Raw genomic sequence first — 27,933 nt, forward strand, 5'->3', positions numbered from 1 at the left:
ATGCAAAATAATGTCATTGGTCACAAAGGAGACACCGTTTCGTGCAGCTGAGGTGACCTCTGTTATTATGCTTGAAATAACCCAAAGAAATGTTAATAATTCTTTAAAGCAGGTGGCGTCATGGTAACAAACAAAAAATATACACTGAAATGTTTTGTGTCATCAAACAACCTTAAACACCTACTGTACAGAAGAGCAAATATCTTAAACATGTACAACTATACAAAAATCCATGTGTATGTTAACTGATGTGTTATATGAACAGAGATAATAATGTGGAGCACCACCTTCCCCATCAGTTGGGCACTTTAGGCTCAATTCTGAGTGAGGCTTCATACATGCTTTCTTCATCCAGAACACAGCTGCTATCCAGTAGATACTGGGCTACCTGTAACATAAAAGACAAGTTTATTTAATTTAGTCACATTAAAAAAAACAAAAAACGTAAATATACAATTGTAAAAATCTGAAAAATGTGCTGGCAGAGAGTCCTTGAGGCTTGTAATTTTTGTGAGCGTGTGTGTGTTTTTGTTTTCATGTCTTTATTCTGCATTGGTGTTTCATCTGATGATGGAGAAAAGGGACATATAAGCATAAAGAGATAGGCTTATTCCGGCGTAAATTTAACCCATGGTCCAACGCACCGTGACACCGAGTTAGACCCGAGAGGTGAAGTCCAAAGTTCCTATGTATCTCTTGCCTATCAGTTTATAAAAGTTATTATCGAGTGTTGACAGGGAAATGAACGGAATTTGGCATTTCTAATATTTGTGGGTGAGAATCACGTAAACAAGTGCGAGATTAGACGCAACGTCACATGCGATCAGGACAGCGTTTGTTGCCGGAAGAGACAGTTTTTTTTTTTTCCGGAAGAGACAGTGAAGCAGACATAACAGAAGGGACAACAAGGCTAAGTTTATGCAGTCTGAGAACAAAGACGACTGGTTTCATTTTGATGGGCGCCCCTATCAGTTTGAGACCGAGTTTACCGAACACGAGCTGAAGGAAATGGAGGAGACAAGTGAAAGAGGGAGAGCTGCCGGTGGAGTCCCAGTGCTGGATCTGGGGGGTTTGAGTGGTCAATCATGTGTGGTCACTGCCTGCCAGTGGCCGCTGAGACTGAATGTTTGTGCTGCCAGTCGGAGTCGGGCGTATTTTGTCAGTTCCCTCACGCTATGCTGGACGCGGAAAGTTGCTGCTGCATAACGTAGCCTATAACTGGAGGAGAGTGGGTGAGTTGTTTTCATCTCTGCCTTGTATTATGTGCTGGGAACCTGTTTGTATTGTTGATGAAGTTTGGTGCTGTTCTGAGCATTATTTGTGGCTATGAGTGGCTTTTTGATCGTTTGTGCGTGGATAAATAGACTGCGCTGTTTGTTAGAGAAGCTAGCGGTCAGCAGACTTCATCTCTCGGGGGTCTCACGGTGCGTTGGACCCATAGGTTGGACCATGGGTTAAATTTACGCCGGAATATCCCTTTAAAACCTACCAGAGCTGAAGAGGCCATACTGAAGATCCAGAACCAGGGCTAAGCTAAACGCTAGGAGGTGCATATAAGCCTTTGAATAATTTCATTTAATTCTATTTAATGAGTTGAAGTGCCAGAGCAGGTAATAAAGTGCATAATAAGTGTTGGTGGGGAATATTAGAGTGTTGAAATTAATCTTACAAATTACACATGTCACAATTTTCTTGTGATCTTCATCAGTTGTTTTCAACCTTTTTAGCTTGTGACTTTTTAGAATACAATGATGTCCAGTCCACCCATCATCTCCAGTGATATAGCCTACTCTATGACTATTGCTTTGATCCAGCTCAGATAGGGTTTAAGAGTGGCCCCTCCCCTGATACAGCTCTGTTGTATGTCACTGAAGCCCCTCAGGCAGCTACAGCTTAGTCCTCGGTTCTTATCTTGCTGGACCTATCAGTGGCCTTTGATATAGTCAGCCACCACTTCCTGCTGTCTGCAGAGCATGGGGATCTCAGGCAGAGTGCTTTCTTTGTTTGAATCTGGGCACTCGTTCAGTGTGTCATGGCAAGTAGAAACATCTACTTGCCAGGGGTGCCCCAAGAATTGGCACTCGGACCCCACGCCTTACCAATTATTCCCTTGCATGACTTCTCAAGTTACTGCTATGCAAACCCACTGTCTCTGCATGGGTCCCAGCATGTCTCTCTGACTATCAACACGGATGAAAGCACACCACGGTCAACTAAACCTCTTCAAGTCTGAACTCTTAAGTCATCCAGCCAGCCAACCAGGCTCTTGATCACGATATAAAAATAGTCTCCTCTTCCCTTACCCAAATAAAAGCTACAAGAAACCTGGGTGTCATGCTTGATGACCAACTATCCACTGACAATTTTCCATCTGTCTTACCTGATCGTGGGCCTCCCCTCTAACACAGTGAAATACTTAGATGGTCCAGAACGCAGCAGTCTTACTGTATGCCCCCTTCCTGGAGACTGAGCTCTTCCAAGGAATGTCATCCCATTTACCATCCCCTGCGTTCTTGAAAATGGCGGTCCAGGCTGTTCTCATTTATGGTCTCCCGATGATGGAACAAGCTAACAAATACAATTACTGCAGGGGCGTACATCTCAATCTCAAATAATCTCTTGAAGACTTCACTCTGTTACGACTACCTTATCTCCTCACACCTCCAGCATCCCAGCATGCCGAATGAACACTTTACATTACTATGCACTGTTGTTGCACTTATTTACCTGCAGTCCTTGCACTTAAACCAAGACCCTCCTATTGCACTTGAGCTTCACTCACTTCCAAGTCACTTTGGATAAAAGCATCTCTCTATGGTTCAACTGGCCACAACAGATCTACACACACAACTAGCTGCCGGTTTCATTTTCATTCGTCCCCACCACTGAAAACCAATAAGCCAGACTAATTGAAGGTTTATAAATCTTCTGCATTTATTTTATATAGCTAATGAACAAATAGGGGGCCACAAGTTTACAGTATTGGTATTAATTTACCTTTGGTTGCAGGTCAATCTTGTATGCTGTTTGCTGAAACTGCCTGATTTCTCTTATGATATGAGAGATCTGGAAAGCAGAAAAATGCAGAATATTACATTTTGTTTTTCAAACAAGTCATTTGCATGAAGTTCCACATGTGGCGGGACACAGATGATCTCACCATTCTCATTTTCGAGAAGTTGACCAAGTTATCTTCAGTGTAGTTTGGTGTTCCCTCCTCAATGAATGCCAGGTCAGTGAGGTACATCCCCAGATAGGGCACACAGGGAGGATCACAGCTAGTAGGAAGAAGACACACATCATGCACTTGTACTGTTTTATTGATCCTATCCAAAAGGAAGTCCTTGAACTGAACTCACTTCTTCAAAGCCTCTCTCAGGTTTTTGAACCTCCCCTCAGATGACACCAGCTTCTGCAGCTTGTCAATCAGTGCTTTTGTCTAGAAGAATAGTTATCAAGAACACAATTAGATAACGCTAAAGACATTAGGAAAAAAGAAAAGAAAAACAATGCATAGGGAGATACACACCTGCTTGGAAACCTTGAGCCAGGTCTTCTTGAGGCGAAAGACAGAGCTGCGGTTGAGGGAGGAGGTAATCTCGAGCACAGCATTGTAGTTATGGAGACAGCGGCAGATATCGGCCACAGCCACCCACTTCTCTATGACTGCTACTCTTGGGACCACATCATCACAGCGCAGGATCTCTGTGGCAATAAGGTTGCTTACCTTGTAAAGGAAAGAGAGTGAGGCGTTTAGACTCAATACTAGTTTTAAAAATCAATAAAACTTGACTTTAAGAGCTGTGCAAGGGGGTCTGTTTATTGTAACATACATCATTGAAGTGCTTTGTTGTTCTCATGATGTACGGCGTCTTCTCATTTTTATCATTCTTCATCCAGCCTTGTCCAAAGAATTCCCTGTTACATGAACAAATACAAAAAAGAGACTGAATTTGTATTTGTGTTTTTCTTAGCCACACAGACACAAGATATGATGACACTCACGCGTATGGGATGACCTTAAACACCAGGTGGTCCAGCAGAGTGAGCTGCTCTGCAATCTCTAGTGCCGAGTGACTCTCAAAGGGCTCAGGTCTGCCTCCTTCCGCCTAAGACGAGGACACCAAACAACCGAAAATGACAGCAGGTGAGTGAAAAACAAAGCGAAATGCTCAAAATCAAGCAAACTTTATTTTAGTTTATGGCACAAGAATGCTTAAGCTTAGAAACTCAATCTGTTTCCGTTGGAAAAATGAGTTGTGAAAATAATCACAACACGAATCATTAATTGATAATAAAATAATCGCTGCTTGCAGCCTTTAACGTGGATTGGGTGCTCCTCTCCATGTATGAAAGTGGATAAGTTTAAGCTTCAAAGCTGCTCTACAATAAACTTTCACACTTACCAGTTGTGTCACATCTTCAAGGGTGATCGGACTGTCACCATGATCTTCCTGAGTTAGAGTCCTGGCAGACAGAAGTATGGACAGTACAATAATGTATCTCATATAATGGGTTTACATAATAATTGGAGACCTTCAATGACATGGCACATGACAGTACCTGATGATGTTGGCTGCTGCTTTCCTCTCTTGGGTTAACAGCTCAGGGTCATGCATCACTTCCTCCAGGAAGGCAATAACCTTTGTCTTCAGCTCATTATTACTCTCAAAGTCCTGGAGAGGCACATGCAAGACAGACACATAGCACACCACACATTATTGCTCTGTTAATAACAAAATATTGCCCAAAGCTGCAAGGAAAGACCTCTCTTTGTTGCACGTATAAGCAGCGTGGGCAGTTTTGCATTCTGTGTTTTGCATATCCCACCTACCAAGCACAAATCAGATAGTGTAAATGAAAAGTAATGAATTTCCTCACCACAAAATGACAGGAAAAACTGAAAATCTCAAATAAATTACATCTAACAACCCAAGACTATTTGTGGGTAAGTTTTTCCTTTTAGTGATGATATTTTGATGGCAACATGTTTTTGAACACATGGACTTGTAGATGGAAATTAAGCTTTTCAGTAGATTTTGGAACCATTATTGCTGGAAACATGTTCTTTCTTCTGCAAACATGTAAATGCTGTAAACATTTGTTGATATGGCCAGATGTCGTGTCAGAGGATAAATTACTGAAATTATCCTGTCAGTGTGAACTCTGCCAATACAGTTAATGTGCCCTTGTTTGTGTTGGGATGTATTACCGGAGAGTGTTTTGACACCCAGTGTCTTAGGACGTTCAGAACTCTGTTGGTCGCTGCTCGTCTGATCACAAACTCTTTGTCTCCATTTCTTTGATCGGTTGGGAAGCCTGCAGAAAATATTCGAGTATGTTTTTACACAGAGCTCTCATCATCGTTGTGATACATACAGCTCGGCAAGCAAACTGAGGTTGGAGAGAATTAATCCAAAACCACCAGTTCTCAGTGGATCTGGTGCAGTTTGTAATTATTGGCTGTCTGCTGATGTTACCAATACCAATAACTACGGCTGGACTTTCAACCTGATCTTAGGTAGTGGATAGTTGTGAATACCAGTGCTGGCGAGGGACATCCGCCGATACTTCTCCTTGGTAGGGGTGCCCTCATTGGCTCCAGCTGTAGCGATAGCAAAGGCGGAGGCAGCAGACAGGGCACTGCGGTTGTTATCCAGCTCTCGACACGAGGACATCACCATGCCATTGTTGTAGGAGAACAGGGAGAACTCTGCAAGGAAACATGGATAAAGAGGAAATGATCTTGGTTGCAAATTACATTTACAAAGCTACATGTTTTATATAAGTTGGTATTTATATATATATATTTAAAACTCTTAAAACGCACATATCAGTGAAAATAACTGAATTCATACACTGCACAATACACCTGCTTCTTTTCCTTAAGCCTTCCACTAGGGGGCACTGCAGGCCAACACAATTGTCCCTCTAGACTTTACAAGGGGCTTTGATAATCAAGATGGTTGCGGCTAAATATAGCCACCAAATATCAGCATAACAGAGGAATCAACAGATTCTCTGCAGTCTGTTATGTTTAAATCTTGGGAATGTAGATAGATCATAAGCAGCTAAGGACCCTACACCATGTGAAACACACATATTGCTTCCCATTTTTTTGGTTTATTCACATATTCACAGAGCAGACTTTGTTTTTAAAATCTGTTGTGTGATTTTTGTCATAAGATTTAGAAGGCACAGATAATCTTGGCTCCAGCGAAACAGCCTCATTACTGGGGGCGGCAGGGAAAACACGGTCTTGATGTAGTTGCTATGACACAAGTTTCCCTAACACCTACTAAAGCCAAGCACTGGCTTTCTCCACATGTTTGTTCATAATGCACAAATTAATATTTTATGTGACTTACGCTTCACGGATTCATCTTTATTTAAATTTTTTTGTTTTTGTTTTGCAGCCTAATACAGTGAGATACCTTCAATTTTCATATAGAACAATAAGCCAAAACCTATAGACAGTAAAATGTGGTATATTTCAAATGTATTAATATCGTCTGCTACAAGCATTGTTTTATTATGTGGTCTGTTTCTGTGGTTAAACAAAATAGTGTAGAGGGCTCAGTGATGAATGTTGCACTGGCAGGCAGTGGATACAGGTGGCATGTCAGTGTGCGGTTTACAAGCTTGGATATCACACTATCAAGTTGTTATTACGTCAGCGCACATGTCTAGGACACAGTGTACCTGAGGAGTTTTTGCATTTAACGTTTTTTGGGGTGGTTGGTGACTTGGTGGGAGAGGCCTCAGGGTCGCCGTCATCACTCTGGTTTTGATCATTGTCACTTTCCTCTCGTACTGAGAGATCTGTATCATGACAAGAGCACACAAATTACTCTGAATATAACTGCAGCGCATTAATATTGGGATCTTTTTTTCTTGGAATGGCTGCTGCCAACCCACCTTGTTTGCTCACGGGTGTATCCTCCACCTTGTCCTTCTTGTCCTCTCCCTCGTCAGGGATTTTGCTTGTGATAGGGCTGGACACATAGAGTTTATTGATGTCCAAGGTGGTCTTGCTGAATGGGGACATGGATGAGTACATGCTTGCATAGCCGTTTGAGGAACAACTGAGGGCAGCCAGGTCAAGAGCTTTGCCCCCAGTGATGATGGGGATGTTGAGGGAGAGCTTGCGCCGGCGATTTGGGGATGAGTTCTTGGCAATAGCGAGAGGAGGAGGGGAGGAGAACTTTCTGCTGGCCCTGGGGGAGCTGGGAGGCTCTCCATACAGGAGTTTACTGTTCTGACTGCTGGCAAAGAATAACTCCAGGGACCTGCATCAAGGAAAGGATATATGCATTAGAATTTAAGGACTTTAAGGACATACAAATATGTTTCTTTGATATTTGGTGAGTGCACCCTATGTTTTAAGAGCTTAGCTAAATACACAACACCTCCTAAGTAATTTATGCAAACCAAGTCAGCTGAGCAACCAGAAGTGCCTTTGCAGTTGCGTCTCATCGTTTTAGAGCAGGATACAGGCTGCAGTGTTGCAGAAAATCTCTCCCACTCCCTGCAACCCTCCTGGCGACCTCACGGGTTCCCATAAATAGCACAGCGAGTGATAGTGCGCATGGCCACTGCTGACACAAGCAGCAAAGTGTAGGTGTCTCACAGTGACATGACAAGCACCATGGGAGAGTATGCTGCAGGGCGTGGGCATAGGGAGCTCCCCCTGATCTGAACCCCACAGCGGGGCTCTCGCTCTAGGCCTGCGAAGCGGCGAGTTAGCCCCACCGCAACACTCCGTCAACATTTCACACTATGGATCTATTGCAGCCAAGGAGAGAGGGGGAGAGGGGAGGGAGGGTGGGGTCCTGCAGCACCAAGGCTGGTTGCCATAGAGCGACAGAGCCCAGTTGAGACACTCTCCCAGGCAGGCAGGAGAAACTGGACCCAATTACTGCCTTCGACCAGTGAACACACACATAAATACACCAACACACAAACGCACACATACAGTGATACAGAGGCATCATAGAGCCTGTCTTCCTAGACTTCTTAATCTGTTACTTCTCTGTGCTCACGTAAACCAACAAAACAAACCCCCAAAATTCACACGCGAAGCCCGGAAGATTACAGGACTTAACTGTTCCAGTGTCACATACAATATCGAAACACTTATGCTACAAATATCCGTGAACACCAGCTGGACTGTTTCATCGTCCTCACATCCGCCCTCTCTCTAATTCAAATTCACATTTAAATTGGCTTAAATTGCACGACCATAAATACATGCAGTAATGACAAAGGAGGACTCTTGATACTCCTTTCTGTTGCTTCCATGTAGTTGGGGACTTCTATCTGCCAATCTAGATGCACAAACCATTAGCTTCACACATGTATTTATGCATTGACCACTTGAAATTATAACTACATCCATTTATTTGGATGTTGTTGTTTTTTTGTTGTGCCAGTTGCCTTACAAATTTGAGAAATGCAGTGAAGTTGCAGTGAAACCCAGAAGTTTAAACTTCAGGCTTCTCTTCTCCTACACACACATTGCATTGATTAGAAGACAACAATGCTTCACATCATGATAGATCAATCTCATCTTTATGCAGCATTGCAAGGTCTGGAAGGATGCCAAACAGATTGAATAATATCTGTTTGTCCACTGTAAATGCTGTCAACAGCCAAGCAGCAATCAGGTCTGTCCAAATGTAAAATGACTCACCGAGCAGGAATGGCGCTGATGGGCTTCTTGTAGATGGTGATGAGTTTGTCTAGCACCACATCAGCGGTGGTGAACACACGATAGGAGTGAAGAAAAGTGTTAAGGAAGTCGATGGAGAGGAAACGGAGGTCCGTCAGTCTCTCCAGCAGGCGCTCGACGCTGGCGTAACGGATCTGCAGCACCTTGCAGGAGTTCATCATCTTACTGAAGCGGATGTCCACATCATCGCAGTACAGGCTCGAATCTGATCTGCTCAGGAAAAAGAAAAAACACAAACAGAATTTACGAATGCCAAGGGAAAAGATGCTCAGAGTAGCATATGAAGATGAAATTAGCTTACTTGATCATCTGTGGTACTGTGACTTTGGAGTTGTCTTCAAAGGCGTTCATCATCAGCCCATTGCACCGGATGTTGTCTATGCACTGTAGGACAGATGCAGTCGAAGAAAACAGTGAGGACAGAGGAAATGTTGGGGTATTCTGTGACATGCAGACTTTCTGCTGACATGCTCGGCTTCTTGTCTGGTTGTTGAAGACTGTGATGTGTGTTGACGTGCCTGGCTGATGTCACTGGTCCATGCAGACTTCTCCTGCCTCGAGGAGGCCACCAGGATGACTGTGAATGACTGGCTGTCCTTTGGCTCCACGACAATCTTGAAGTCCAGGTGCTCCATGTCTTGGCCGCTCTTGTCTGATTTGGCTTTGAGATGAACAAAAAAGGCATAACATAAACTGCTATTTTCTTTTTCTTTCTTTAGATATGCAGTAAAGACAAAAAAGAAAAAAAAATCATATTGTGCGTATTCACATTAATATAAAATACAAATATGTATTTATCAAATTGTTTTATTCCATATGATTTGGAGCACTATCTTCCTGTTGTTACCAAAAATGTATTATAAATTATTAATGACTTCTGGCATACTCCAGTAATCATGCATTATATACAGTACAACATCACACGTGGTACATACAGTATGATGCATATTTCTGAAATCTGCTGTATGAATAAAACACTCACACTCATCATCTGTCCCCTCAGGGTCCTCCATAAGAGTGCAGTCTATGAGTGAGACCACTCCATTCTGCAAACGATATACAATAGACATTCAGTTTCTTCACACTGGTGACAGATCTGAGAATACTGACATCATTTCATAACTGTTATATTATATATGAGAATTTGAAGCTTTTCAATTGAATAGTGTGACAATGGTGGACCTGCTGCTGAAAATGACAACTACTATACTGTATAAAAATGTAGTTACAACCAAACATAGTATCATTTTATTTTACAAAAATCTCAAGCATGATTAAATGGCTCGCAGTGACACAGTTTGTCTGTTACCATGTGAGATTTTTGGTCTCGTCGCCAAACATCAATCGCCTCCTCTGTAATGTTGAATAATGTGGAGTAATAATAGCCTGTACCACTCTGTTATACAAATCAAACTGACATCTAGCAGCTGCTTTCAAACATGTATAATGTGTTTATGTGTGTCCGTGTGTGTGTGTGTGTGTGCACGCACGCAGCAGCCTTGTACGAGTGTGTGTAGCTCCAGTGGTCATTGCCAATGATAAAAGCCACAACATCGCTAACCCTGTAGCTTTCATCTCTTGCCAGTTAATTCGTTCAATTTAACTCAGAGATTCGTGGCTGTGTGGCGCCGTAAGATTGTAATGTTTGAAATAAGGAGTAACTCTACTAGCTCAGCAGTGCAGGCCCACCTTGGTCAGATGAAGCTTTCCCCCCGAACCCCTGGTGCAGATGATTAAATGCTTGGAGAAAAGAAAGCACTGCCTCTCCCCCTCCTTCTTCAGAGACAGAGAGCCCAGTCGCCCACGGGTGATCTTGCCCTTCTCGCTCATTGGCACCTGGATAAGAGACCCTGTATGTGGGAATAAAAAAGTATGTGCAAATCGAAGGACAAGGGAGAAAGAGAGATATAGAGAAGTACATATACAGTATAAATGGAAAAGAGGCAAGAGCAGGCGGTTAGAAAAAAAATAACAGCAGGAGGGGATAGTGATAGTGGAGAGAAGCTAAATATAAGAATCAGTATCAAAATGCTGGTCTTCCTCTACAGTTGAATACATGTACAGTCACATGAGATACTAAGGATTAAATAATCTACCATTTCTGTTTTCTCTTTCCTCATCCATCAAGGCCTGTTGGGGACGTGTGACATTTACAGTCCTAGATTCATCATCAGTTTGCCTCAGAGCAGACTAATTACACTTGAAAATTAAAGACTCTCCTCATGACGAGTACATGTTGTTCCCCAGAGAGAGGGAGAGAGATTGTAAAAAAAATGCAGATGCAAATGAAGATGTGGGACTGGTCTGTCAAACAGGTGAAGAGGGACAGGAAATACAGTATATATGCCCACACAGCCCCACCCTTGTTACCTTGTCTAACGAACGTCTGGCTGGTGTCCAGGAGAATCTCGCAGCCCTCTACAATCATTCGCTCTATTGCCAGGTTCTTCCTGATGTTCTCAGTCTCGCTCACTTCGTCATGCATGATTCTAGTAAAAAGGACATTTCATCACTCTTTTGGAACAAAAAAGGAAAACAAGCACAATAAGTCTGACTGTAAATGTTCCCTTATTATTATTACTATTATACACAAGGGCAGGATTCACAGGGGGGGTCAGTGGATACTTTCACAAGTATCTTATCATGCATTTCTGTATTTAGTGTTGTATTGTGAGTGCAGTATTGATGAAGATGTTTTTTTCTGAGGATCCTTGTGTTTGTCTGTTTGCATGTGTTTTCTTAAGTTACTGTGTGGCTCTCAGGGCCACTGTGTTTTCACTCATTACGTGTGTGTTTTACAGTTAAAGCAGAAGTAAGCGATCCGGTCGTTTTGGCTAACTTTTTGTCAGCCGATGGAGTTAGCAGCCCCCGCCCTCGTCATGGATCTATTGGTCCTCGTCCCTACGTCACCACATTCATGCGCATCCCTTGGCTGCACACACAGCCCTTCATGCCGTTCTCTCTCCTCATTGGATAAAACTTGTAGGATACAAGAAAAGTTTTCTCCTCGGCTCAGAGCAGAGCAGAGTGACTGACAGACCCGTGTTTCGGACCAAACACTCTATATAAGTGATTGCCGTCGGAAGATATAACTATTTAAGACTTATATTAACACAAATATTCCGCTTACTTCTGCTTTAATATTGTCTTAAAAATAGACATTTCTAATGTTTTTCATACTTGTAATAGATTGCTCTATGAGTTCACGCCATGCTTGATTTTAATGTTGTTAAGAAAGTACCTGGAAAGCTCCTCCAGCTTAGATTTTGCGTAGTCCAGACTGTTTCTCTCTACATGTTCATGGGGTGTGTGGGCCAAAAGTTCGTGGAGTGTTAGAATATAGCGGGGAATCTAGAGAGACAGAGGAGAAAGCAACAGGGGAGTTATACTCAGATTTATCAGCTTGCGTTCATCCTTAAATGTAACAGCCACAACACAAACATGCACACACAGGAATGTACAAGTGCCATCGTGAACGTCCTCTAATGAAAGGTAGATCAGCGCAGAGCACAATCTACACTCACCAGCAAAATTTATTATCAACACAGCACAGCCTGCAGTAGGCCCCAGCAGGGTGGACTGTTGGGAAACTGCATGCCTTGCCAGAAAGGAGCCATTATTAAAGCCTCAGCTCAAAAGACAAATGCTTTTTATAGATATGAAAAACACTACAGGGATATTATGAGCAAACAGACAAATGCCTGCTGTTCCTGTTGTTGATCGGCGATGCTACAGTATGGGACATCACCAACGCCAGTGAGTGTTCAAGAAGGAGGCGGGACTTTGAAGCCAAGCGCTGACTGAGCCACTCGCTAGATACGGGCCAGAACACATTGATGAAAATCTTGCTTTTTGATTGCGCTTAAAAATAATCAGTTTGGTTACTAGGTTAATATTTCAATTCATTTTATTTATCACTCAGTGAGTTGATCCAGAGCTCATGGGCTCTAATGGAGAGAGCTGGATGACCTTTCATCCTCAGTTTAGCCTGAGGTAAAACAAGGATTGCTCACAAAGGGTTAATTGCAAATAAAATATTGATGTGCTTTAAAGATGAGCAGCCAAACCTTTAAATCACTCTTAATGTACATTAACACTGATAGAAGTTTGCTTAAGAAGTGGGTGATTTGACAGCTGTCAGGTGTTTGGACAGACCCTCAGTGAGATATATTAGTCATAACATTTGGGGTGTGATTAAATCTATGCACATGAAGAACCAGTCACATTTTTTTTTTTTTTTGGCAAATCAACCAACTGCTCAGTTACATCTCTGTAAGTTTAATCTTCCCACACAATGGTTTAAATGCTATTACAAAAATTCTCCACACTGTCATAAATACACTGCACTTCTCTGCATTTCTTAACTTCAACTTCATTGTTTTTTTGAAAACAACATGAGTGTCACTACCCTTATGTAATTTTGTAACTGTAGATCATGAACTGCTCAGGACGGTTTAATCTCCAAATTGTCAATACTGAGGTCACATGTGTCCTCGGTGTCCTCAACAGTAGCTTCAGCTGTGATTGCTGGATTTATTTATAGGAGGGGAATAGACAATTTATGATTTTCTCAGATAATCATAACTAAATGTGCAACTTAAAATTTAAAAGCATTACAGACAAGTTATCAACTAATTGTTTAAACCCCAGTCTGTTTAACACTGACAGTTAACTTGAAAGTCAAAAACTTAAAAGATTAAATCAACAATTTTAAGAAACATAAGAGAGCGCAGGAAACCATGAGTGAAACTCTGTGTCTCTAAAAGATACCCGGCTGTGAATGTGCAGAAAGCAAAGTGAACGAATGTTTTATTTTGTGCTTTGCTTGAGTGCAGACGCTTCACTCCTTTGCTCTCCGCTTCACTCTCTCTTTTTTCTTTTTTCTTTTTTCCATTGCAATCTTTTCCTTTTGAAATTTATTTGTATTTTTTCCTGGATACCTACATATCACTGGGAGCCTTATTTATGATAGTTACTGGAGGCTACGACTGTTTTTTAAACTGTTTTACCCTGAGAGTGTGGCTTATCAGCAGCACAACCCGGCACTGTCGTGACCGGGATTGAGGAGCTCAGCTAACAGAAGCTAATTAGCAGCAAGATGCCTCCTTTTTCCACGGAGGACTACCACAAACTGCTCCAGAAGATAGCAGTACTGGAAACAAAAATGCATCGGCTCGAAGTGAACGTGGAGGTAAATGGACAATATGGAAATGATACTACTCTGCCGATATTCCAAAACAGTGAAAGGGAGCAGGCTAACACAAGGCTAACGGGCACAACCAAGGCACGGCCGGAGCCAGGTGTAAATGGGAGTAAATCAAACAGTCCTCCCTGGAACTCTCTTGGTGCAAAGCCAAAGCACCACAAAATACCTCCCTCAAACATGGGAAGACGATTATCAGGCAGAACCCAGCACTCGGAGATGGATTACGACACCGAGTGGCCTGCACTGCCATCACACAGGACTGTCTCCTCAACCCCAAAACCACGGAGAAAACAACCACGGACCAAGGCTACGAGCAAACTGCCCCAAGACACAGGGATTCTACTTGTGAACAGATATGCTCCACTTTCACAGGACCCAGACTCCCCAAAAGAAGGCTCATCTCCCAGGACCAGAGAAAGGTATGAGGCTAAATCTGATGCTAAAGGGCTACAGAGAGAGCTAACCACTGGGCCTCAAACACTGATAGTGGGTGACGGAGCTGTGTATGACATAAAACGCTTTTGCAACAAGAACAACACCAAGGTACTGTGTTTTCCCAATGACATGGTGTCTGATGTTTCAAAAAAGATCCTGAAGATTGTTGCTGAGCATCCAACATTGAAATCGCTCATCATACACACAGGAGCCCTTGATGTTGTGAAGCAACAATCAGAGCTATTAAAACGAGACTTCATGGAACTGATAAACAAAGTTCAGTGTTTGAATACTGAGGTGTTTTTCAGTGGACCTCTGCCAACAGTTCGGCGAGGAGATGAGAGATTCAGCAGGCTGATGATGCTGAACAGATGGCTTAAAGATACATGTACTGCTCAATCACTGAACTTTATTGACAACTTCAACATCTTTTGGGAACGCAGGCACCTCTTTAAGGCAGATGGATTTAGCCTTAACAAGTCAGGAGTACAGCTGCTAAGTGCCAACATCTTTTACTTTTTGCGTCAGGCACCAGCAGTCCCTGTCAAGGACAAGAGACAAAACAATCCAAAACAGCAGATAAGACGGCGCTCTGGTGAGGGCGCTGAGATAAGGATTGACAACGGAGGACAGCAGACTCAGAAAGAACCTGCAACGTCACCATCTGCACCCCAGCAACTGGATTATCCACCAGCCCCAACAACGTCATCACCTGCACCCCAACAAGTGGATCATCCACCAGCCCCAACAACGGCATCATCTGCACCCCAACAAGTGGATCATCCACCAGCCCCAACAACGTCATCATCTGCACCCCAACAAGTGGATCATCCACCAGCCCCAACAACGGCATCATCTGCACCCCAACAAGTGGATCATCCACCAGCCCCAACAGCGTCATCATCTGCACCCCAGCAACTGGATTATCCACCAGCCCCAACGTCATCATCTGCACCCCAACAAGTGGATTATCCACCAGCCCCATCAGCTCAACACGAGGAGTCTCCCTTAGCCCCAAAAGCCCCAAAGGGGGAGTCTCCCCCGGCCCCAACAGGAGACTCCCAACATTCAACCCCCCGAACCCCATCCAGCCCCCAACTCTCTTCATCTAGTCCTGACTCCCCATTTCTGGATTTCCCTGACAGGATGAAGAGCTTTCTCACTAGTGGAATCCAACTAACACCACGCCAGGGTCTCGTATTCTCCCCAATTAACCCCCCACATCGTCCACCCCCTCGCATTCCACCGCGTCAGAAACAACCCTCGACCAAAAGTCACCGAGCCCCCCCACTTCCTCTGAATCATCATATCATTGAGTCTGAATGATATGTGCCGGGTCCAGGCTGCAATAATGATATCAAGAATGTTCTTTCCCAGGAAAAGTCAGGGCCCTATGGAGTTCAGGCAGCTTTCTCAATCCCTGTGGTGACGGGTAACAGAAAAGTGATCAAACTGGTGAGAAATAAAAAGGGTTCAATTAAATCTACCAATCTAGTGAGTATAGCTTGTCAACCTCGAAACTCACCAGTGTCTCCTGTTATCTCCACAAGGTTAGCTCTACTTAATATAAGATCACTAGCCAACAAATCCTTGTTAGTAAATGACATCATTATGACCTATAATCTAGACTTCTTACTTCTTAGTGAAACATGGCTGACTGAATGTAGCTGTGCTACCATTCTTAATGAGGCTGCACCAACAAATTTCAGTTTTATGAATAAGTGTCGAAGTGGTAAGAAAGGCGGGGGAGTTGCTGCCATTTTTAAATCTGTATTTCAGTGCAAGGAAACTATATTTGGTGATTTTAGCTCTTTTGAATATCTCTGTTTTTTAGTAAAGGGTGATCCAAAAGTTCTCTTCCTAATTATTTACAGACCACCAAGATACCCAGGAAAATTCTTTGATGAGTTTGCCGAACTGCTGTCAGTTATCTGCACTGACTACAACTTTTTTATCATAACAGGGGATTTTAACATTCACATAGACAATAACATGGACACAAATGCCAAAGAACTTTGCTCTCTTCTTGACACTTTTGGCCTCTCCCAACATGTGAAAGGGCCCACACACACCCGAGGCCACACTCTGGATCTGGTTATCTCTAGAGGTGTTGACATTACATCTGTTGATATCAAGGACTTGGCTCTTTCTGATCATTTCTGTGTGTTCTTTGACTTACAGATAACTCCGGACATGCAGTTACCCTCTGTATCTGTTAGGAAAAGGTTCATAAATGAGAATACCAGTGTTAAGTTTATGGAGGCTATAGTCATGTCACCAACTGTGAGTGCAGAGACAGTTGATGAACTCCTGGATAATTTCAACTGCAAAATCTCAAATGTCATTGATACCATTGCACCTTTTAAAACTAAGATGACCTTGGCCAGACAGAGAACACCATGGAGAAACACTTTGATGGTAAAGGCTCTGAAAACAGAATGCAGGAAAGCTGAGCGTAAATGGAGAAAAACTAAACTTCAAATCCACCATGACCTCTACAAACAAAGTCTTTGTAATTTTAACCATGGGCTATTCAAGGCTAGACAGCAACACTTTACTGAAATGATTAATAAGAATATCAACAACACTCGTGCTCTGTTTGCTATGGTTGATAAGCTTACAACCCCCCCAAAAGAGATAGTTTCAGAACTCTTTTCCACAGAAAAATGCAATGAATTTGCTTACTTCTTCAATGAAAAAATCAAATCCATAAGGCTAAATATCAACACAAATCAGCAAAATAATACAATGATGCAATCCCTAAAATCACCTAGGAATAAATCAACTGTAATGTCAGAGTTTAATACAGTTGACCAAAAAACCTTAGAAGAAACAGTTCAGCATCTTAAAACATCGACATGTTGTCTTGACACAATACCATCGGACTTTTTTAAAACTATTATAAGCTCTGTCCAAACAGATCTGCAGCAAATAATAAATTGCTCACTTCAATCAGGCACGTTTCCTAAACCCCTGAAAGTAGCTGCCATCAAGCCACTCTTAAAAAAGAGAACATTGGATACTACCATTTTAACCAATTACAGACCCATCTCAAATCTTCCCTTTATAGCCAAGATCGTTGAGAAAGTGGTTTTTAATCAACTCAGCAACTTCTTGAACTCCAGTGGACTCTTTGACAAATTTCAATCAGGCTTCCGACCTCACCACAGTACAGAAACAGCTCTGATTAGAGTGTTAAATGACATAAGGCTGAACACTGACTCAGGCAAGGTGTCAGTTCTGGTCATGTTGGATCTCAGTGCTGCGTTTGACACTGTGGATCACAGTATACTGCTGGACAGGTTGGAAACCTGGGCAGGACTCAGCGGGACAGTCCTAAAATGGTTCAGGTCCTACTTAGAGGAACGGAGTTATTTTGTGACCATTGGTAGTTATCAATCCGATCGAGTGGCTATGACATGTGGAGTTCCTCAGGGGTCAGTCCTTGGACCCCTTCTGTTTAACCTGTATATGCTGCCTTTGGGTCAAATTCTACAGAACTCTAATGTCAACTATCATAGTTATGCAGATGACACACAGATATATCTTGCACTGTCTCCAGATGACTGCAGTCCAATAGAGTCATTATGTCACTGTTTAGAGCAAGTCAAAAATTGGATGAGCCAAAATTTCCTTCAGTTAAATCAAGAAAAAACTGAGGTCATTGTTTTTGGAAATAAAGAGAAGAGGGTTGTTGTCAGTAAACACCTTGAGTCACTGTCTTTAGAAACTAAAGACCAAGTCCGAAACCTTGGCGTGCTGATAGACTCTGATCTGACCTTCAACAGCCATATCAAATCAGTCACCAAATCAGCCTTTTATCAACTGAAGAACATATCCAGAATTAAGGGTTTTATGTCCCAAACTGATCAGGAGAAGCTGATTCATGCTTTTATCTCCAGTAGACTAGACTACTGTAACGGCCTTCTGACTGGTCTCCCCCAAAAAAGCATCAAACAGCTGCAGCTCATTCAGAACGCTGCAGCTCGAGTTTTAACCAGAACAAAGAGATCAGATCACATCACCCCGGTTCTTAAGACCTTACATTGGCTCCCAGTCAGCTACAGAATAGATTTTAAAGTTCTGCTCCTGGTTTACAAATCACTGAATGGTTTAGGTCCAGAATACATGAATGACATGTTAGTAGGATATAAACCCAGTAGAGCTCTGAGATCTACTGACTCAGGTCAGATAGTGGAGCTCAGAGTTCAGACCAGACATGGTGAAGCAGCATTTAGCTGTTATGCTGCACACAAGTGGAACAAACTACCAGCAGAACTGAAATCAGCCCCAACTGTAAGCACTTTTAAATCCAGGTTAAAAACATTTCTCTTTTCACGTGCTTATAGCTGAGAACTTAAAACTTTATCTATTTTCTTTTCTTTTACTTGTATTTGCTCTTGCTTTTAACCCTGTTTTTAGTGTTTGTTTTTATTCTGTCTTATGCTTTTTTTTTTTTTTTTTTTTTTTTTTTTTTTTTTTTTTAAATGTTTCTTTTATTTTACTTTTATTTGCTCTTGCATTTAACTCTGTTTTTATTGTTTTGTTTGTTTTTATTCTGTCTTATGCTTCTTTTTTTTTAAATGTTTTGTCTTTATGTAAAGCACATTGAGTTGCCTTGGTATGAAATGCGCTATATAAATAAAGATGCCTTGCCTTGCCTTGCCTTGCCTTGCCTAAAGACAGCTACAATTGGGTATCATTGGCATAGCAATAGCTATAGGACTAAGTTTGTGAAATATATGGCCCCAAGGTAGCATTTATGGAGAGAAGAACTTGGCCCAGAATGGCTGTGAGAGCACAAAATTAATGACAAAATCTGGCTCCAGGCTGCAGCTTTGCGGCAAACAAATGGCTCTGCCTTTATTTCTTGTGTATATCAGTGAAGCAAATGAGCTAACCTGGAACATGGGGTATGTGAGGAAGGTCTCAAGGGTCCTCTCCTCACAGTCGGGCTTGGCCTCGTACTGCTTCAGCAGCTTGTCAAAGTCTCGGTTCTGCTTGCAGTGAGCCAGGATCTGTAGACTGTATTGGTGGTTCCTCACAAACTCCTGGTAGATGTTCAGCATGGGCAGCAGGATGTCGAACAGGTCCGCTGTAGGGAGATCGAGAGCAAGACAACAATGACACAAACAATACCGAGGGCTTCTACTGCGTCATCACCTTTAATCATAGTTAACATTGAATTAAACAAACAAAGGAGATGTTTCTTACCCAGCACTAATGTTGGCCAGCTCGCTATTCTGGCTTTTAGACCCTGGTAAAATATCTGATGTAGAAACATGATAGTTTCACTGGGGGAAAAAAGAAATAAAAGAAAAATATTAGTGGATTGTTTTTTTTTGTTTTTTTTTATCTCCTCAAACAAATCCAGAGTTTGCAAGTTAATAATTCTGCCAACATCCAGTGAAGTTGTGATAAATGGAAGCGCAGACAGTGTGTACGAGAGCATGGGTGGGCAGGTTTTGACCATGAATATGCTTGGATGAGTGTGTGGGTGGATTTTGAATAGGCCAATGAGGGTACATGCAGATTACTGTCTTCACTGCACTGTCTGTTATGCCCAGCAATGAATTTCCTGATGGGGCAGCAGACCTTGATATCAGACCGAATATGTATACATTATGTACAACTTGCAAATACTGTTTAATTCCACTACACGTAGACATAAATGCAATTTTTTGAATTAATCTACTTTGTTCATAGGAAATATTTTAAATTGAGCAAACACTGAACACACTGCTTTATGTCAAGTGTTTACAATTTGATTTCCTTATTGTAAAAAGAGTGATAAAGGAAGACATGAGAGGAGGCAGCACTGTGTTCACGTTTCAGATTTTGTCATACATAGTGGACAAGTGGAACCTCCAGCTGATGTGCAAGAAATAGATCACAGGCCGACCTCTAATCATTACAATAGATTTTCCGCATATCATAAGCATTCAAATTCACACACTTCTTTCTTAAATTCAAAGGTTGGACAAATAGAAATTTTAAACTGTAGGACATGATACATAAGGGAATTACCAGTATCATTAAGATTGATCATCTAGAAATTATTTACATCTGTATGACGTTGTCAAGGTGATGACTTGAAGCAATAGTTAACACATAAGTCTCTAACCCTCAACAGTGTTTCTTATTCATGGTCTACTCTGACTGACATATTTTACATAGTGTATGTTTATATTTTCAACCCAGCAGAATAAAACAACAAATCAACCAATTACAATAAGGCTACAAACCGACCAACAAGAGAGGGTCCACAAACCCACCAATTATTATTAGGCTACAGTTTGGGAACCCCTCAAGTAAATCGCTTCAAATAAGGACTCCAGAATAAACTGATTGCATTTCGGTGGTCAAAGGTCGAGAACACAGTGACCACACAGAACACATTTGTAGCCATAACTCAGACTTTTATAACTCTTGATGGATGGGGATGTAACCAGAAGCAAGTGAGAGAGGCAGAGACATTAAACCACAAAGCGGTCGCTCTAATTTCTGGGATGTTAACAGCTGTCTTGCAACATTATGTTTCTTGGTGCATTTCTGCTCCTGACAATCAGTCAGTGGAAAAGCAAAACAAAGACACAACGATCGAGAACCCACATGCAGAAATACTCAATATTACTACTAGTCGTCAAAAACTGAAAAAACCTATTATATGAGATAAGGGGATCCAACCTGTTGAGGAATATGCTGCTGACATCATCATGGGTGATGGGTGGTTTCTTGGAGCTGGCAGCCATGCGGAGCGGCCTCAGGAAGTTGTTCACCAGGATGTGAAGCTGCTGGACGTACTCGGCCTCTGAATCCAACATGCTGAACACCACCTGGTTTCTCTTTCTCATGCTCTCTGCATGTGGTGAGCGGATGTAATCCTGGATGATGGTCTTCCACTTCCTCCTGCAGATCCAGCCTCGCAGGAAGCTCTGGACCTGAACCAAACCATGTTGTCATGTTCAATGGCCACGTCCTCAAAATCAAAATATACATGAAAATAAAACAACAATTTTGAGTTTGAATGCTTTACTTTTTTGATCTTCTTGATTTCTGAGTCGTCGTCGGTTGGGGCCGCTGCAGGGCTGGCGTGGATCTTTTCGTTGTCTTTGAGCAGCCCAGAGATCTGCCGGGAAAGTAGCCACAAGAAAGACCAATCATTGCCACTTACACTTTCCACTTCTTCTCACTTAGTGTACCAGCATGTAAACAAAGTGCCTGAGTCAGCGGGACGGGACCTGTCAGCACTATCAACACTGAGACATTAGCCTGACTAAACTCGCTCTGTTCACTTAGCTGGCATCTCTGCATCAATATTCATTTACATTGGTCATTTAAATGCAACATAGACTGTCCTGCATGTTGACGAGAGGTAAACAGGCTACTGAGGGGGGAGAAAAACCCAGACTGGAGCTGCCTTGGACTGTTTGAAGCTGTGTCTCCATTTACTTTGTAGACAGCAAGAGAGTTAATTGTCACTGCATTTCATAGAGGAGATGCAATATAAAGCTGTGTTCATGCATATTCAGCACATAATTTAATTTCAAGCATCACATTTGCACATTAAAGTAAAATGACTATTTGATCTGAAGAATACAGCCGGGAACGCAGCTCGATTGGAGGCATTGTCTCAGAGACGAGATGCAAAGTGGAGAGTGGTCGGCCTGACCACGGCTCCCACTCCCTCTCTCTCTCTCTCTGTGTGTGTGTGACGGGGTAGCGCTTCCATTTCTCTCCTCTCACACTGGTTCCCACATATGAGGCCAATGGAGCAATAATCAACACAATACATTGTTTTACCCAGTTTTAGCCGTTATTTGTTGTGCTGGCAGGTTGAGGGTCAACACATGTACACATCTTTTGGTGAAGACCATCAGTGCAGTGCAAGAAGCCATGGTAATATACTTTCATTGTGCCAGTTCAGGAAGTCTATTTACAGCAGGTCTGACTGATATTGTGTGAGGCTGCCACATGTGTCTATAGATAGAACATCCTGTAATCCTCCAGTATTGTGGTTTAGTCAGAGAGGACAAAATCCTGGATATTTTAACAGCACTCACTTTGGTGTTGAGGACCCAAATACAGTAAAAGGATGGGTAATAGAAGACATAGTTTAGGCAGAATTCTGGGTGTTATCACAAATAAAACTGTATTTTATTTATTTCAGAAATCTGGTAAGTTGCATTTTGCTGCAAATTATAACCTCCTTACTTTAAGAATATGCACAGATTTTGTGCCAAAAATATGCAAAATAAATTTAACTAATTCTTTTGAGGATGAACCTCAGTGTCTCAATATCGGACTTAAAACGATTTGTTTACATTTGAACAAATCCTCATCGTGAAGAAGTGGAGAGACTTCGGCTGGAAACAGTCCCCGTTTGTACTACACAGACAACATAACCTGGACTATTGTGATACTAAAGCAAATCTGAATTTAACTTAAGCAGATTCAACAGATGTTCTCTTCAAGTGATATCAGAGATCCTGGCACCAATGTCAAGAGTGAATCCAGCTGATTATAGCGAGGTGTGTTTAGATCTGAGGCAGTGGCGTGACGTTGCGAGGGTGGGGGGTGAGGGCTGAATATTAGTGAAATATTAAGATGCTTTTCATATCGGTTCAGAGTGCATTATCTGTTCATATCTGAATAATGTATTCATATTTGTTTACATCCCTACTCCTGAGTGTAAAGGAATCACAGTGAATATTACCTCTGACTTAAGCCTTTCAATCTCTATTTCCCCGTCTTCTATCTGTTGTCGAAGTTGCTTAGCAACTGTTTTCTCCGTCTCCACAATCTGAAGCAGATGAAGATACTTTTGCATGAGAGTCTCATGCTCGGTGGCCAAGTTTCTGTAACTGTAACACAGGCAAACAAACACACAAACACACACACGTTTTTTATTATTATTATTATTATAGCTTGAGTAATGAATTTCACATTAGTGCATGCAGCTTCATCTCACATCAAAGCAATCAGGTTTTTCTTGTGAACAAAGCATTTTCTTCAAGTCTGTCCTTCCTCATAGTTTTAACTGCACTTATGAAACCATGGCAACATCCCCTACAGACCGAGCACATCAGTCAAAGATTACTTACCCTCTACTGACTAATTCAACTTCTAATTGCCATGTCTGCACATTTCACTGATGTGTGCCTTTTACCTGGCGTGTGATATTGCAGCCACCCATTCATCGCAGTCCTTTACATCTTCTGTGCGTAATTCCAGCGCCTTTTGGTTTTCCTGGGTGAAGCTGACAGTGAAATAGTACTGAAACAAACAAGCAAGGAGAGAGGGGGAGGATTAGCCTGACGTGTTTTATGTTCAACACAGGAAGGAGTATTCATTATTAGATACCCTCTAGATAAATCTATTATATAGTGGTTTGGCTTAAGCTTCTCCACTGCCTTTGTCTCTGTGTTTGTTCCACTGCCTCGCTGCTGCAGACATCAAGCGGGTGATTTAAAACCACACAGGGCCTGGGGAAGCCACATCTTCCTCGCCCACCAGTGCAATTGATGGAGCACGCTGAGGGAAGCCTCCCCCAGCTCGGTTCCTGGGATGTCTCTGGTTCCCAGGAGGAAATGCCATAAGACATGGAGGCTGGAGCCACGGCCAATTACATAACTGTGTGCGATACCTGTTTCCTAGCAACTCCAGTCAATGTGAACAGTTAGGTTGCTTTTGCGTTTTCTTGTGTCACTCGATTAAAGATGAGTGTGATTCCTTTCGCACTGGATTCCCATCAGCAGCAAGTAATTGTGAGGTTTATCACACATAACATATGGATCCTGTATTCCACTTGTATATGAGTTAATACTTCAGGCTGTTTTTTACTTGACTGGTGTATTTAATACGCCTTTAATGTGCATCCTTTGACCGAAGAGATGCTCATTTGCAGGGAAATGTCTTCCTCTGAGATCATTAAATGCAGTGGTGAAACATAACTAAACAGGAGATGTGGTGATATTTCAAACAAAAAACAGTAGAACACATCAACAAAAGAAGCATTGTTATCATTTCAGGCTTTTGTTTTTTCGTTTTCTTTTACTACTATCTGGCATCTACCTACCTCTAAACTGAAATTGTTGAAGTGTTTCCCTGATTAAGATTTGTTTTTGTTTTTTAAATATAAAAACAAATGTTGTGTTCATAAAAAAGTGGGTTACTTAAGAAATAGCTCACATTAGCTTCACCTTTATACAGTGTCAAAATCTTGTACAAGTCATTCTTCATAACAGGTTTACTAGTGGCAAGGAATGTAAATATTATAAGATTTAAGTAATTAAATATATGAATTGTAGGACATTGATAGGGCACATTTTGTATGTCCATTTGTCAAGAATTTCCTCCTTTGTGGCAGCTATTCTGCAGAGTGAGCAATCTGATGTTGACAATACAATAACATTTTGCTACAACGCAGCACATAACTGCTTAAATAAAAGTTTTAATGGGAAACTTTGCTTATTGTATAATGTTGGTTTGGTGACACCACACCTCCCATGAGTGAAATGTCATTTGCTCCAGCCAGACCAGACTCTCATCTTTGGCCTGCAGATGTTCAACAGGCACCGATCAACCTGCAACTGATCATTATTTATGGCCGACTGCTCTTCCATCTTCACATTCATTAGGTATTCATCCTATTGTCAAAGAAAATCTATTTCTGGCAGGGAAGGCATGCATGTTGTTGTAGTTCTCCCTCATGATCTCTCTAAGAGCACAGTGAGTGTCTGCTGTGAGGCCATGTTAAGCACACTGTCTGCTTTCTGCTGCATGTTTATGGCTGAGTCATGCACCTTTAAAAATCATTACTGATGTTAAACAGAGATATGAGACAGATACAGCATTGACAAATCAAATGATATAGTGTAGATACTTGAGCATTATTTGCTCTCAAATCAATGAATACTGCGCCTTTTGTTACGGGGCCAACGCTCTTGCTGTGCTGTGGAAGTGAGTGGTAAATAAACAATCATAAGAATGTTTCTAATTGCTCTTTCTACATGAGGTGAATAACTCTGGTGCCTTGTGTAATTGCCACTGACTGGTAAACAGCTCAGCTTTATTGCAGCAGAACTGTAAAAGGACTTTCCACATAGCCATATAACAAGATCTATACAGCAATATATTCCCTGGAGGACTAAGTGTTGGTAATCACTCAACTTGTATCCACTTTCATTTTAATGAGGAGCTCCAGTTTAGTCTTCATCCCAGCACCACGGGTCCTGACGCATCACGTGTTTACTGCTTCATATTAGTCCGATCATTTGATTTACAGTAGCATTTGTATCAAAACAGCCACCACTCGCTCCTGCAGCTTCTTGTGTTGTTGGTTGAAGTGCTGCTGTTTCCCAGTGTGAGCGAGCTGTGTTTTCTATAAATGGACTCTGACCCCTCCAAGGTACTGCAAGGAACAAATTTAGCCCAGATAGCGCTCGCATTAATAGGAGAGATGCGACATACTACTTCTCCCCCCTCTGTTACCCCGCCTCTTCCAACTGCATCATTCTTTAGGATGCAAATAAGGGTTGCCATAGAAACATCGGGCTCAAACGCATTATCATTTTCACACTAACTGCATTTGAGGATAAATATAATGTAGGGATTATAGTGGATTGCTCAAACGTTGCCAGAAAACCCATAAATCCAGGTGGGCATAGGAGATAGAGGTGATATTTTCTTTCTCTTCCAGTATTTGTGCTCTTAAGCATGTTTGTTTGTTTGTTTGTTTGTTTGTTTGTTTACATTGAAAGATAACTCTTCAGCAGCAAACCATATAAGCCACACCATTGTTTGTGCTCAGTGCTTTTTCTCTCTTCACAAACAGGATTCACAGAACAAAGTGAATCAATATCTTTTATCTAGTTTATTATGAATTTAGCCCAAGATGGCAGGGATCTATTGATCCGAATCTTCTCAGCATCTTCACATTTACATCAAAACAGCAGAATGCAGAGGGCAAAAACAACACTGCTGACAAAAATATAAAAACAATCCAAATTCTTGCAGTGAGGGATTTTTTTTTTTTGGTGCCTTTCAAGCAACTGTGAGAGCACAACGTTAGCCAGTGCATTGCATTCTGCTTTGTCAGCACAAGGGCAGCTGTTCACAGGGAGAGCCTGGACTCACTTTGGATTGCAGCCCTACCTACAGAGTCAGGCACAGAGCCTGGAGAGAGGAGAGGGGACGGTGACAGTGAGGCATTATGTTCCTCCACTGTTTATTCACAATAACAATATCAGCAGGCCTGTGAACCGTATGACTGTTGTGAATGTTTGTGTTTTGATGATTTAAGGAGCAGTCCGTGGAGATCTTTTAGAATCAAATGAATTTTTGCAGATATGATTTTGATGTTCAAATCATGCCACATATCATTTTCATTACATTGTAGAGACATGATTAAACATAACACCCAAAACAACAGATCCAGCAGTTACCATGTATAAAACAAATTAATATATAGGCCTATGAGAATGAATTATTTCTTTCGGTTCAGCAATATCAGACCTGACTGATCAGTGGCACCCTGCTGTTTCTCGAGTCCCAGTTGTAATTTTATCTTTTCACCACAAGATGGAAACCCTGAGGTCATAACTTTTTTTTTTTGCATGTTTAATTGGAGGGGGCATTAGGTATATCACTCTCCGCCCTAAAACATAAAAATATGATAACTGATGATGACTGAAAGTCAAAAGCAAAACATATAACCAACCAGAATGCAAATGCACCACCCTGATAAATGCGGAAATCAATTTATCAGTGGTGCATGACATGCACCACTGAAAACTCTCCCATCAATAGAGAGAGAGAAAGAAAAAAAAGAAGGAGATCTGGGTTTTGCTGCAACCCAAAGCAAAAACACTGCATAGCCCATTGCCAGGGCTGCTGTAATGCCATTAGGTGTTAATATTGTTACCTCATCATTAATGCCATGCATGCATTACATAACGTGCAATACAGCAATCTGGAAGCTCGTGTTATTCTGCTGCGCTGGATTTTAGGTCATCATGCGAAGGGATATAAGAAGAACATGTTAATAAGAAGAAGGTTTAACACAAGAGTTCAAAGCCATTTGGCTGCAGGGACATTTTCCCTCCACATTCAGTGTTGCACGCTGTCAATAATTTAAGGTGCAGTCTGGAAAACAATAAGTGAGCTGTGTGTGTGTGTGTGTGTGTGTGTGTGTGTGTGTGTGTGTGTGTGTGTGTGTGTGTGTGTGTGTGTGTGTGTGTGTGTGTTGGTGTGCACGCGCGCGCACTCTGCTCCTTCCATACCTGCTTTTCCAAACACTCCTTGGCTGACAGCGAAGGTTTCGGAGAAGGCGCCCTGTCGCATATGCTTCCCTCCAACAGGTATAATCCCGAGGGTCGAGAGCTGGACTCGTTCTCAAAATAAAAGAGCATATTCTGTAACAAAGCGAACCACTTTGTGTGCCATTTCGTGTTGTCCGAGCTCTTTTTGCTCAAGCACCCTCGCCTCGTACCATCCTTTTTTGCCAAAAGCCCCAGGTAGGTGACATGACCATCATTAAGTCGTATTCCCTTCTGCATTT

At 42.0% G+C, this 27,933-nt stretch overlaps 1 protein-coding gene across 2 annotated transcripts; it reads right to left on the bottom strand.

Annotated features, from left to right (window-relative positions):
• Nucleotides 1–295: 295 nt before the first annotated feature.
• Nucleotides 296–27,931, bottom strand: rasgrf1 (Ras protein specific guanine nucleotide releasing factor 1; the record flags this gene model as incomplete). 2 transcript variants are annotated; one of them, XM_083972861.1, is made up of 27 exons in its annotated part: nucleotides 296–388; nucleotides 2,998–3,066; nucleotides 3,161–3,278; nucleotides 3,360–3,439; nucleotides 3,530–3,727; nucleotides 3,834–3,918; nucleotides 4,006–4,109; nucleotides 4,407–4,467; nucleotides 4,564–4,676; nucleotides 5,213–5,319; nucleotides 5,543–5,713; nucleotides 6,703–6,822; nucleotides 6,919–7,289; nucleotides 8,693–8,941; nucleotides 9,033–9,115; nucleotides 9,250–9,383; nucleotides 9,714–9,777; nucleotides 10,421–10,581; nucleotides 11,102–11,220; nucleotides 11,973–12,082; nucleotides 19,274–19,467; nucleotides 19,587–19,666; nucleotides 21,060–21,313; nucleotides 21,409–21,501; nucleotides 23,089–23,236; nucleotides 23,542–23,648; nucleotides 27,656–27,931. In XM_083972861.1, the coding sequence occupies 27 exons, from the start codon at nucleotides 27,929–27,931 to the stop codon at nucleotides 296–298; spliced, it is 3,762 nt and encodes a 1,253-aa protein (XP_083828987.1). The 2 variants fall into 2 exon arrangements, with proteins under 2 accessions (XP_083828987.1, XP_083828986.1); XM_083972860.1 differs by having other exon boundaries at nucleotides 9,250–9,392.
• Between the last annotated feature and the right edge of the window lie 2 nt (nucleotides 27,932–27,933).

This window comes from Trachurus trachurus (genome assembly GCF_905171665.1).
Source record: "Trachurus trachurus genome assembly, chromosome: 6".
Classification (NCBI taxonomy): domain Eukaryota; kingdom Metazoa; phylum Chordata; class Actinopteri; order Carangiformes; family Carangidae; genus Trachurus; species Trachurus trachurus.